Source organism: Gracilinanus agilis, chromosome 2, assembly GCF_016433145.1.
Source record: "Gracilinanus agilis isolate LMUSP501 chromosome 2, AgileGrace, whole genome shotgun sequence".
Lineage (NCBI taxonomy): Eukaryota > Metazoa > Chordata > Mammalia > Didelphimorphia > Didelphidae > Gracilinanus > Gracilinanus agilis.
This window is the reverse complement of record NC_058131.1, coordinates 504,949,457-504,961,842: the sequence shown is the minus strand read 5'-3', so window position 1 is coordinate 504,961,842 and position 12,386 is coordinate 504,949,457. Positions and strand designations below refer to the sequence as shown.

Sequence of the window (12,386 nt, the reverse complement as noted above, 5' to 3'; positions counted from 1 at the left end):
AATTGTCCTGGATCATTTTATTGCTATTAGTAGCAAAGTCTTTCACAGTTGCTCATTTCATAATATTGCAGTTACTGTGTGTCATGTCCTCCTGGTTCTGCTTTTTTCACTCTGCATCAGTTCACGAAGATCTTTCTAGATCTTTCTGAAATTATCCTGTTCATCATTTCTTATAGCACCATAGTCTTCCTTTGTTTCTATAGTGTTTCTTAGTTTTGTTTACACATTTCTTATATGTTTTAATAAATGCTTCATGATTTTTGAAAACTATATATGTCAACATAGGGTAGATTCATGCATAATAATTGTTCTTCATTAATTAATTTTGTCACTCTACATAGTCAAACAAGTGAATTTCTTCATTTTTAGATACTTTATTATCAAGAGATACACAATGCAACAATCAAATAACTTGGTCATTAGTCAGTGAAAAAAGCAGCTTTTGATAGATATCATGCTTCTCTGGGAGTAGATATAATATACAATGTAAAAGTAAACAAGGTAATTGTCTTAGATGCCATCCAGAAGACAGTTTTCAGTATTTAACCATTCTTCTTTCTTTATGGGATCCTAATTATGGTTGTTATCATACCTTGATTTCCTTTTCATATTTCTTATTTGTGTTTTTGTAAAATTAATAGAAAGGAAAACAATAAGGCCTCTTTGTTTTTTTCTTTTTTTGATTTTGAATATTTTCCTATAGTTACATGTTTCATGTTCTTTCCCTCTCCCCCAAACCTCCTACACCACCACCCCCATAGCTGACCCACAATTCCACTGGATTTTACATGTATCATTGATTAAGACCTAATTCCATATTATTGATAATTGGACTAGAGTTATCATTTAGTGTCTACATCCCCAGTAATATCTCCATCAGCCCAGGTGTTTTTCTTCTGTGTTTCTCCTCCCACAGTTCTTCCTCTGAATGTGGCTAGTTTTCTTTCTCATAAGTCCCTCAGCCTTGCTCTGGATCCTTGCATTGCTGCTAGTAGAGAAGTCTATTATGTTTGATTGTACCACAGTGTATCAGTCTCTGTGTACAATGTTTTTCTGGTTCTGTTCTTTCACTCTGCATCAATTCCTGGAGGTTGTTCCAGTTCACATGGAATTCCTCCAGTTCATTATTCCTTTGAGCACAATAGTATTTAATCACCAGCAAATACCACAATTTGTTCAGCCATTCTCCAATTGAAGGACATTCCCTCATTTTCCAATTTTTTGCCAATAAGGCCTCTTTGGATGACCTATACAATACAGAAAGGCAAGGGGAAAGGTAGTTTGGGACGGAATTGTGGAGGACTTTAAATGTCAAAGAGGATTTTATATTTGATCATAGGGGTAATAGGATATCAGCAAAGAATATGGAGTTGAGGGAGGTGGGTTGAGGAGTGTGACATGACTAGACTACACTATACAGTAAGAATGGTACTTTGGCAGCTATGCAGAGGATAGATTAGAGTAGGGAGAAACTTGAGGCAGGGAGGCTAATTAGGAGTCCACTGGAATAGTCTAGGCAAGAGATAATAAGCACCTAACTAGGGTGGAGGTCAAGTTAATGCAGAGGAAACAGTTGGGAAAAATGTCAAGATAGAAAGGACAAGATTTGGTAAATCTATCTCGGATGAGTTAAAGGGAGAAGTCAAAGGATGATGCGGAGATTATAAACTCAGTTAATTGGAAGGAACCCAGCAGACTTATCAGAAATAAGGAAGTACAGGAGAAGGGTGGATTTGGAGAGAAAGAATGTAATGAGATCTCGATGCTGATTGCTACTCATCCGTGCCAGCTCATTCTGTGTGACTCACTCTTCCCCACTCAAAATTAAAGGTGGGTTGGTAGGAATCTAACTTACCAGTGACCACAGTGAACATCTTTGGGGGTGGTTTAGGTGGGGGTGGAGAGGTGAGATTGTGGATTTTCTCCATGGTACCCGCTTGGCTGCTGCTGTGGGTACTCTGTTTGAGATTAGATTATAAACACATTCATGGGCTCATGCCTGGGGCAGAATGAGGGAGGCTGGATGAATTCATAGTATGGGAAGGGGGCAGAACAGAGTTAGATGGAGTTATGGTGGAGGCAAGTCTCATGGATGGCTAATTTATCTTTCTCTCCTTTCATATGCCAGAGTTAGGGACAGAGTAGAGTCCCCATGTTGAAGATAAGTATATAGTTTTTTTTTTGTTGTTTTTAAAAAACTTTACCTTCTATCTTTGAATTAATTCTAAGTATTGGCTCCAAGACAAAAGAGTAGCAAGGGGCCACTCTTATAAAATTGAGGGTAAGTGACTCTGTGGATAAAGAGCCAGGCCTGGAGATGGGAGGTCCTAGGTTCAAATCTAGCCTCAGACAGCTAGGAAGCTAGTTGTGTGACCTTGGGCAAGTCACTTAACCCCTATTTCTTAGCTATTACTGCTCTTCTGCCTTGGAACCAATATAGTATTGATTCTAAGATGGAAGCTAAAGGTTGATTTTTTTAAAAAAAGAAATATACATAAAGGGATATGAGGTGTAAGAGGATTGGAAAGTTATGGAAGAGGAGTAGGTTATGAAGGGCTTTGATCATCAGAGGATTCTATATTTGATCCTGCAAATGATCCAGAGTCTCTGGAGTTTACCGAATAAGGAGTGATATGGTCAGACTTTTTGCTTTAGGAAAATTTCTTGGCAGCTGAATGATGGATGGATTAAGGTGGGGAGAGACTTGTGGCAGGCGGGATATTGCAGTAGTCCAGGAATGAGGGACGAGGGCCCACATTAGCGAGGTGGAAGTCTCCGAGGAGAGAAGGGGATGTATTGGAGAAATCCTACAAAGGTGAAATCCACAGGAAAATGAGAAAACTTAAAAAAGTAAAATGCCAGGTCTTTAGAGGGATTCAAGAGGAAGAAGTAAAGGATGCTTGAGAGAAGAAAAGCTTCTGTGGCAGAGATGGGCAACCTTTTGAGTTTGGTGTGTCCGCCATGGTAGTCCTGATGACTCCTAGGTGATGAGGCTGGGAGCCTGGGAAGAGGGGAGTGCCATCGACAGTAATAGGGAAGTTTGGAAGGGGGTAGGATAGGGTTTTCAGGGGAAGATAATATTTGTCCAAAGCATTAATTCCTAAGTATCTGTCTCATGGGTTAACCATGTCCCAGCTGCTTCCTTATCTTCCTTTGTGGGTTCCTTGTTCTTGAGCACCTCCACAAGAGATTGGGCAGGAGGAAATGCGATTGGGTCATTAGCTCGGAGGGTCCCAGAAGGCTGGGATGGAGACACAGACTGAAATGAATGACTACAGCATCTTTAGAAATCGATTTTATTTCTCGTGGATACCAAAACCATGTCAATAGATTTACTAGTTGAAGGAAATGTCCCATTTGGCTGGATGGTGGATCTAAGTAATTTCCTTCTTTCATGGCCACGTACGGCCCCACATGAAGGGAATCTGAGTGACTTTGTATATTTTACTAGCCCCTGAGCTATTAAAATGAACTTTTCACTTCTAAAAATAACCGCAGTAGTAGTAGTAGGCAAATTTTATGAACCATTTCATTGATGTCATCAGAAAAGCCATTATTAGGCATAACATAATAGCTAAAGCATCGATATTGCAGATGGTTCCTGGAATGCATCCCCTCCTTATCTCTGCTTCTTAGAAACCAGATTTCCTTCAAAGCTTAATTCAAAAGCTTCCTCCCACATGAGCCTGTCCCTGATGCTCTCAGCTGCTGGTGCTTTCCCTCACCCCATCCCATTATATTGTTGTTGTTTTTTAAACCTTTAGCTTCTGACTTAGAATCAATTATTGGTTCCAAGGCAGAAGATAATTCTAAGTTCTAAGAACTAGGCAATTGGGGTTAAGTGACTTGCCCAGAGTCATCCCATTATGTTGCAGAACATTTTGTATATATTTAGAATTACACACGCTGTCTTCCTCAATAGAATGGAAGCTTGAAATTAAAGACTTTTGGAGGCAGGTAGGTGGCTCAGTGGATTGAGAGCCAGGCCTAGAGACAGGAGGTCCTGGGTTCAAATTTGACCTCAGACACTTCTTAGGTGTGTGACTCCAGGCAAGTCACTTAACCCCCATTGCCTAGCCCTTGCCCTTAGAGTTGTTACTAGGACAGAAAGTAAGTTTTAAAAAAAATTATATGTTCTTTCTACTTTATCCTGCTAACCCACATGGCACCATCATGCATGGTTTTGTGCTTTTTTGTTTTTTGGACCATCAGTCAATTTGCAAAGCCAGTCTTGAAAAGTTTCTCTATATCCCCAGTGTGGTGACCTCCTGGGCAAGTGGAAAGTGAGGAGAGGAATGCCTCCCTCTCATTCTTTTCTAGTTACCTATGAAATGCAATCTCCATGAGCTGGATTATTACCCATGTTCTAGGTATTCTCTTTTACAATCGTCCAATTCTTCCAAGTTGGGACAAGAAGACAGTCCAGCCACTTTAGGGTGACATACATGTGTATGAGGTGGGGGTAAGAAGAAAATTAGAAAGAGTGACAGCAGTTATAATTTATGCATGCGTGTGTGTGTGTGTGTGTGTGTGTGTGTGTGTGTGAATTACATGGTGGTAACATCAATCAACTGTTGGATCATTTCAGCATGAATGCCATGGAAGGGTAACCCATCTACTACCATTCCCACTTCTCCAGTTACTCCACTCCGCACTTTGTGTTTCATTAGGATTTGCAACATCTTTTCTTCCTGGAAAAAATGGGAGACGAAAAATTTTTTTAATTAATTTAATTATAATTCATATTTCTCTAGCATTTTAAAGCTTATGAGACTTTTCTTTTATAGTAACCCTATGAAGTAGGTAGGGTAAACGTTATTATCTTTATAATCTTTATAGATGAAGAAAATTAAGTTCAGAGGAATTAAATTATTTGCCCAAGATCATATTAATAGCCATTAGACAACTGAAATGTTTTTGCCTAAATGAAATCAGTGTAACCAGAATAAAAAAGAGAAACTGTTGATTGGGAAAACACTCTTGACATCAATTATTTCTGAGTATATGATATCCAAGATTCACATACACACAAAATATATATACATATATTCCACATCACAGGGATTAGGATGTGGTCCTGCAATTCAGAAAATCCAAGTAAAATTTATTGGCTCTCCCTTCGTACTAGAGAAGTCTGACCTTATCATAAAATTTGGGTTAGTATTTGGTCATAGGCTACATGTAGGTCAATGTTAAGTAAAAATACTATATGAATAAAATACTATAAGAATTTTTAAACCATAAAATATGAAAGTTAAAAAATGAAACAAAATATTATGCAATATTCTACATATATTTTATGCATTTCTGAGTTTCTAATCTTTTTTTGTGTGTGCCATCTGCTGGCCTTCACATGTTGTCTGAAGCTTCTGCAAAATTCCCCCCAAAATTCCCATTTAATTTCTTATGTCAACCCTCAACATATTGAAACTTTGAAGAGGAAATTCTCAATGTGTAAGCTTTACCTGTATATATATTTTTATTTATACACATGTTTCTGAGATTCCACAAAATTAAAGAATATAAATATAGTTCTCAAAATAAGACTCACAAACTATTAACAACTATGTGAATAAAGACATTGATGATAATAGAAATGCAACTCCAAAGGTTTCATCACATATGCAGGAAATTGGCAAAGATGTTAAAAGATGAAATAGTCAAAAATTGGCGAGGCTGAGGGAAAACAAGTATACCGATATACCATCAGTGAATTTTCAATTGATCCAAACCATTCTGGAAAGCAATTTGGAACTATACTAAAAAGAGAATCTGGGAGAGAGATAATAATAGATGGAACAAAGGTAGTGACTGGGTGAATAGAAAAGAAGTGACAGATGGGGGAGATGTGATAGAGGTAGAAACGACAGAGTTTGGCAAATTACTGGATAGGAGAGTCTAGGGAAAATGCAGAGTTGAACATTATTGCCAAGATGATGATGGTGGTACCCTTGACAGAAAACAGGGAAGTTTTACTGGGTCTGAGAGGACAGATAATGAGTTCTGTTTGGGGCATGTTGAGATTGAGACATGTATGGGATTATATAGTCAAAAATATTCAAAAGGGAGTTGGTGATGCAGGATTATACCTCAGAAGAGAGAATGGGCTGGATATAAATCGAGGATTCATCTGTGTAGAGATGAAAATTGACTAGTGAGGATTGATGAGGCCACTGAGACAGACGTTGTAAAGAGAGAAGAAGGCCCAGAAGACAACCTTGGGGGATACCTACGGTTGGGGAGGACTGAATACCGATGATGACCCAGCAAAAGAGACAAAGGCAGGAGGAGAACCAAGAGAGGAATGTCATGAAAACCCAGAGAGGAGAGAGAATTCAGGGGAAGCACTGAATCTTCCAGAGATGATGAGGAATGAGGAATCTGGCAATGAAGAGACCATTGGTAACTTTGGAAAGGGCAGTTTCAATTTAGTTAAGGGTTTGGAAACCAGACCACAGGAGGTTGAGAAGTGAGTGAGGGGAGGAAGAAATAAAAGTAAAAAATAGAGCATTTTTTAAAAGGAATTTTGCTGTGAAAGGGAGGAAAGATAAAGGACAAGAGCTTGAGGGACTGCTATTTTGTTGTTGTTGTTGTTTAAGATAGAGGAGACCTGGACATATTTGTAGGCAGTCTGTGGATAAGGAGTCAGTAGAAAGATAGAAATTCAAAGTTAGAGAAAGATATTTATGGGGACAGGCTATAGGAGGCAATGGTACAGGAACAAGGGTACCCACAGAATTGCTGCCTGTGGTAAGAAGAGTCACTTTATCAGAGACTAGAGTAAAAGAGAAGTGAATGAAGGATAATGTCAAGAGATTTTGATATATAGAAAAGAAGAGAAGAGGGAGCTTGTGATGGATGGCCTCTGTTTTCTTTTCTTAAAGTTTTATTGATGCTCTTTGTTTAATCACAGTATCACTTCCTAATGATACCCACCCTAATAGAATAATACTGTTACAATATATAATGATTACTAATTTAAAGAAAATCAGTGAAGAAAAATTAATCAACATACTGATCATGCCTGAAAATGTATATCTTGTTCTGTATCCCTAGACCACCACTTCTCTAGTAAAGCAGGAGGCATGTTTTATTATTATCAGCCCTCTGAAGTCATCACTGTTTTGGCCACCATCTTGATCAAAGTTCAGAAGTCTTTCACTCTTAGTGTCCTTTACTTTGTCATGGCTGTCATGTAAATTATTCACCAGGTTCTGCTCACTCATTCTCCATCATGTAATACAAGCCTTCATTTTCTCATTCAAGTATGAGGAGGAATCTTTTGCTAAAAAGTTGTGGGTTCACATTCCAGTTTGGACCTTTAACCTCTCTGGGTCTTAGTTTATTTTTAAAATGAAGGAGTGAACTAGATCACTTTGATATTCTTTCCAGTCCTAAATTATGGTCCTAAAATTGAAGGTAGGGGAGGTGGTATGGGCCAAGGTGGGGAGGGAGGCTTGTATGAAGCACTTAAAAGTTTATAAAACACATATTCTAGTTACCTATAGTCATGTCTTTTTCCTTCCCAGACTAAATTCCATGAGGACAAGAACCATGTCTTATTTAAACTTTACATTTCTGCTAATGCCATACACATCAGTACACTGAACTCAGAAGACACAATATTTGTTGCCTTCTGTTGGATCGTTTCCAACTGAGAACCTTCCAAGCCTTTGGTTTCTCATTTTCACTTTTCGTGACCAACCCATGAGAAAGTTCCCTTTAGAAGGTCCAGGAGGATTCTCTATTTTTGTTCTCTTTGTAAAACTTTCACAGGATATGGTACCCTGACCAGCTCGTCTATTTCCCACAACCAGGGAATTTGTTTCCTGTCAATTGTTTTAATTTTTATTCTTTATTTTCAATTGCGTCACATCTTTTTTTTAATTAGAAAACACTTTTGCAGCCACAGGGTAATTCTTTCTCTTCCTTTGTGGGACATATCTGACATGAACTTGAAATGCCCCATTCTTTGCCACAGAGCCCTTAGGGAATAATTGGTAGCTTAATGATTCACTATAAATATTTGAAGCGAAAGTTGGTCCTAAGTTCAAAGTATCAGATAACTTAGAGATAAAGTAAGGTATCTCATCTTCTTGAGTTCAAATCTAGCCTCAAACTCTTACTAGCTATGAGACCCTGAGCAAGTCACTTTACCCTGTTTGCCTTAGTTTCTCCATCTGTCAAATGAGCTGGAGAAGGAAATGGCAAACCACTCTGGTATCTTTGCCACGAAAACCCTAAACGAAAGGTCACAGAGAATCAGACACAACTGAAAACAACTGAGCAACTCCAGATTTAAAATCTAGTGCTCTTAGCAGCTGCCTAGCAGTTATCTTTACAGAACCATAAGATGTTAGAATTGGAAGGGATCTTAGAAGATGGAATATGAGAACGAAGAACATTAGAGCTAAAGAGACCTTATAACATGGGATGTTGAAACAAAGAACAAAGAATGTTAGAATCAGAAGAGAGTTGAGAACATGGAATGTTAGAGATGGAAGAAGCCTTAGAGGACCTTCAGGAAACCTTTCCTGAACCTCTTAATTCTAGTGCTTTCAATCTGATGATTATCTCCTTTTTATCTTACAGATGTAGTTGCTTCAACATCTTTATTCACTTGTCCCTCTCATTAGAGAGTGAGGTCCTTGAGGGTGGAGACTGTCTTTTACCTCTTTTTGTATATTCAGAGCATGGCGCCTGACACATAGTAGGTGATTAACAAATGTTTACTGACTGACTGACTCAGAGTTGATGAAACTGGAAACTGAGTCCTGGAGAGAGGAAATGACCTGATTGAGGTCTCATAGCTAGTAGCAGTTCTGTCTCGGCAATTGGAGCGAGTCCTCTATGGGGAGTTGGTACTCCCTATACTGGGTTTTTCTCTTCTTGAAAGTTGTTATGCTCGTCTCCTTGTTGGTTCTTTCACTTCTCTATTCTTTTTGTGGCGTTATTTTAAAATTGGTGGGAGACCCTTTGATCCAGCCATGCCACTTCTGGGTTTATACCCCAAAAGAGATTATAGGGAAAAAGACTTATAACAAAAATATTTATAGCCATGCTCTTTGTGGGAGCAAAAAATTGGAAAATGAGGGAATGCCCTTCAATTGGGGAATGGCTGAACAAATTGTAGTATCTGCTGGTGATGGAATACTATTGTACTCAAAGGAATAATGAACTGGAGAAATTCCATGTGAACTGGAATTGCCTCCAGGAATTGATGCAGAGTGAAAGGAGCAGAACTAGGAGAATGTTGTATACAGAGACTGATACACTGTGGTACAATCAAACATAACGGACTTCTCTACTAGTAGCAATGCAAAGATCCAGAATAAATGCTGAGGGACTTATGAGAAAGAAAACTAGCCACATTAAGAGGAAGAACTGTGGGAGTAGAAACACAGAAGAAAAACAACTGCTTGAACACATGGGCTAATGGGGATATTATTGGGGATGTGGACACTAAAGGATCACCCCAATGCAACTATCAATAATATGGAAATAAGTCTTGATCAATGATACATGTAAAACCTAGTGGAAATGCATATTGGCTACGGGGAGGGGAGGGGTGTGGGGGAGAGGGAAAGAACATGAATCATGTAACCATGGGAAAATATTCTAAATAAAAAATTTAAAATTAAAAAAAATAAAGCAATTAGGGCTATAAAAATAATAATAAAATAAAATTGGTGGGAGAGGATCCTCATGGTGGTTTTGAGCTTCTTTGTTTCTACTTGGCCATCTTGGTCAGCTCCCTGTATTGGGGAGTATACAGTCTTCCCCTAGACACACACCTATCTAGACAGAGTCTTATTCACACATGCCGAAATTGTCTCTATATGCAAGTAGAGTGTGCCAGGTGAATGGGGTGATTACTAAATGTTAACTGGAAGTCTGGCCAAAGTACTCCCATCAGCTGCAGCTGCTGGAGATGGAGCAGGGTGGGGAGAGAAGGCCCTTCATTAAAAGGTACAAACAGTGCCTTGCTGTCAGCCTTTTTTTTTTTTTTAAACTAATGGGTGGAGGTGAGGGAAGTTCATGAAATATTCCATGCTGTTTATAGAAAGCAAGGCTTCCAAATAGCCTTTTATTTCTCCTTTACAAATGGTAAGGAATCCTCTCCCTCACTCTCATTTCCTTTGCAGTGATCTTTGGCCAGAGACCAGGACTATCCTAGCCTGCATGGATAAGACATGGACAGGAGAGGTATGGTGGATGAGAAATCTCTCTGAGGACCACACAAGTTGTTCAACAGGCAACTTTTTCTTGCTCACTTGTGGTCCCCCGAACCTTCACCCATAGGCAACACTCAGGAATCTGGGAGGGTATGGAATAGGACTAAATAGGAGCAAAAATAACAATTCTATTTTCAGGAAGGATCTAGATCAAGAGGGTAAACCTGAGAATAGGAGGAAACTGAGTGTGGGGGAAAAAAGGACTCAACATTGCTTCCTGTCCCAGACAAAGGAAATGAAATTTTGGAGGGATAACTTCTTATCAGGTTTTTTGTTCATCCAGTCACATCTGACTCTTCATGACTTCATGGACCATAGCTATCCATGGTGTTTTCTTGGCAAGGATACAAGAGAGGCTTGCCACTTCCTTCTCCAGTAGATCCAGTGGATCTCTTTGTCAGGCAATCAGAAATTAAAGTGACTTGCTCAGGGTCACACAGTTAAGAAAAAGGAAAGAACACTATTAGGAAACTAAGGGGAAAAGGGCAAAATCATTCATTTTACAGTTGAGGAAACTGAGATCTGTAAGGATAATAATAATAGCATTTGTATTTACAGTACTTCAAGGTTTACAAAGAGCTTGATTTATGTAATGTCATTTGATAATTAATTTACCTATGATCACACAGGTAATGGTTATGCAAATGTTGTGGGATTGGGTACTGAGACAATTGGACACTGGTCATCATTGGGTCAGGGGAAGCTAGGTAGGTCAGTGGATTGAGAGCCAGACCTAGAGATGGGAAGTCTCGAGTTCAAATTCAGCTGGCCTCAGATACTTCCTAGCTGTGTGACCTGGGCAAGTCACTTAACCCCCATTGCCTACACCTTACTGCTCTTTTGCCTTGGAAAAATACACATTATTGATTCTAAGACAGAAGGTAAGGTTTGTTTTTTTTTTAATTTAAAAAAATAAAAAGGAAATGAGAGACCAAACCAATACACAGTATTGATTCTAAAACAGAAGGTAAGAACTTCTTTTTTTTTTTAATTAAAAAATAAAAGGGAAATGAGGGACCCAACTGAGGTTTCAGGAGAAGAAGGCAAAATGAATTGAGATGCTGATAATGCCTTGCATTTCCAGGACCTTTCCTATTGGCTATGAGTTTTGTTTCTGTTGAGATGGTGGAAGGGAGGAAAAAATATACCTTTTCTGTTGCTAATTGAGCTCAGGTATGAGACCCATTACTGTTTTTTCTATCCTGTATAATAAATATGCTTTGGGTTCAAACATTTATTAGATTATTGTTTGTAAAGAGGACTGAATATTACTAAGAACGAACTAAAAAACAAGCCCAAGTCAAAAGTTGCTTGAGAAATTTATGCATAAGAGGGAGCATGGGCCAATTTGATTGTCACTAGAGAGAAATTTCTCAAGACACACAACCCATTGTGTGGGGCTGTAGTGGACACCTGGGTGTTTCCATTAAAGAAATGATCAAGGAGTTTTACACTATTACACATGTAAAATTTGTATTGGATTACTTGCCATCTCAGGGAGAGGAGAAGGGAAGGAAGAAGGATGGAAAGAAGGTGAAAATTTGGCTCAAACTTTTTTAAAAAGGGATAAAAATTGTTCTTTCATGAAATTGATGGAAAATTAATCTTATTTTATTTTTAAATATTAATTTAAAAAACCAACCAATTTTTAATTAATTCAAATTTTGAATAATTCATATTTTTAAAAACTCATTTTTTTAAAAGAAGAAATTATCAGGGTTAGAGTCCAGATTCCTAACCCTAATCTTAAGTGTCTGGCACAATAGATGGACTGCTAGGAAGCACCCCCTGCTTCCATTCCTTCACCTTTGGTCACTAAAGAAGGAGACTCCAACTTCTGGCCTGAAGTAGATCTGTGTTGACATCTCTTCCAGGTCACAAAGGGACACTCAATTCCTCCCAGAAGCTGCTTAGTGTTCTCAAGTCAGCATTTCTATTAACAAGCAGTCAATTGACAAAGCACTAGTACTAAGTTCCAGGCATGGTGTTAAGAGCCTGGGATAAAAAGAAACAGAACTCAACAGAAGCAAAGAAAACCCCCTGCCCTCAATAAGCTTAGGGAAAGCACAGATAAAGGAAGTAGGAATAGAGTAAATGCTTGTTAGCTGACTGACCCTCTGGACCAGAGCTCTGTTTCCCCCCCCCTCCCCC

General features: G+C 38.7%; 1 protein-coding gene across 1 annotated transcript in view; it reads right to left on the bottom strand.

The window, feature by feature from the left end:
- Positions 1–4,060: 4,060 nt before the first annotated feature.
- Positions 4,061–12,386, bottom strand: part of DGLUCY (D-glutamate cyclase) — a 121,721-nt gene continuing 113,395 nt past the window's right edge. The window contains exon 13 of the mRNA XM_044659993.1: positions 4,061–4,691. Within this exon, the coding sequence (XP_044515928.1) occupies positions 4,548–4,691 (144 nt within the window). The 3' untranslated portion in view covers positions 4,061–4,547. The remainder of the gene's footprint in view (positions 4,692–12,386) is intronic.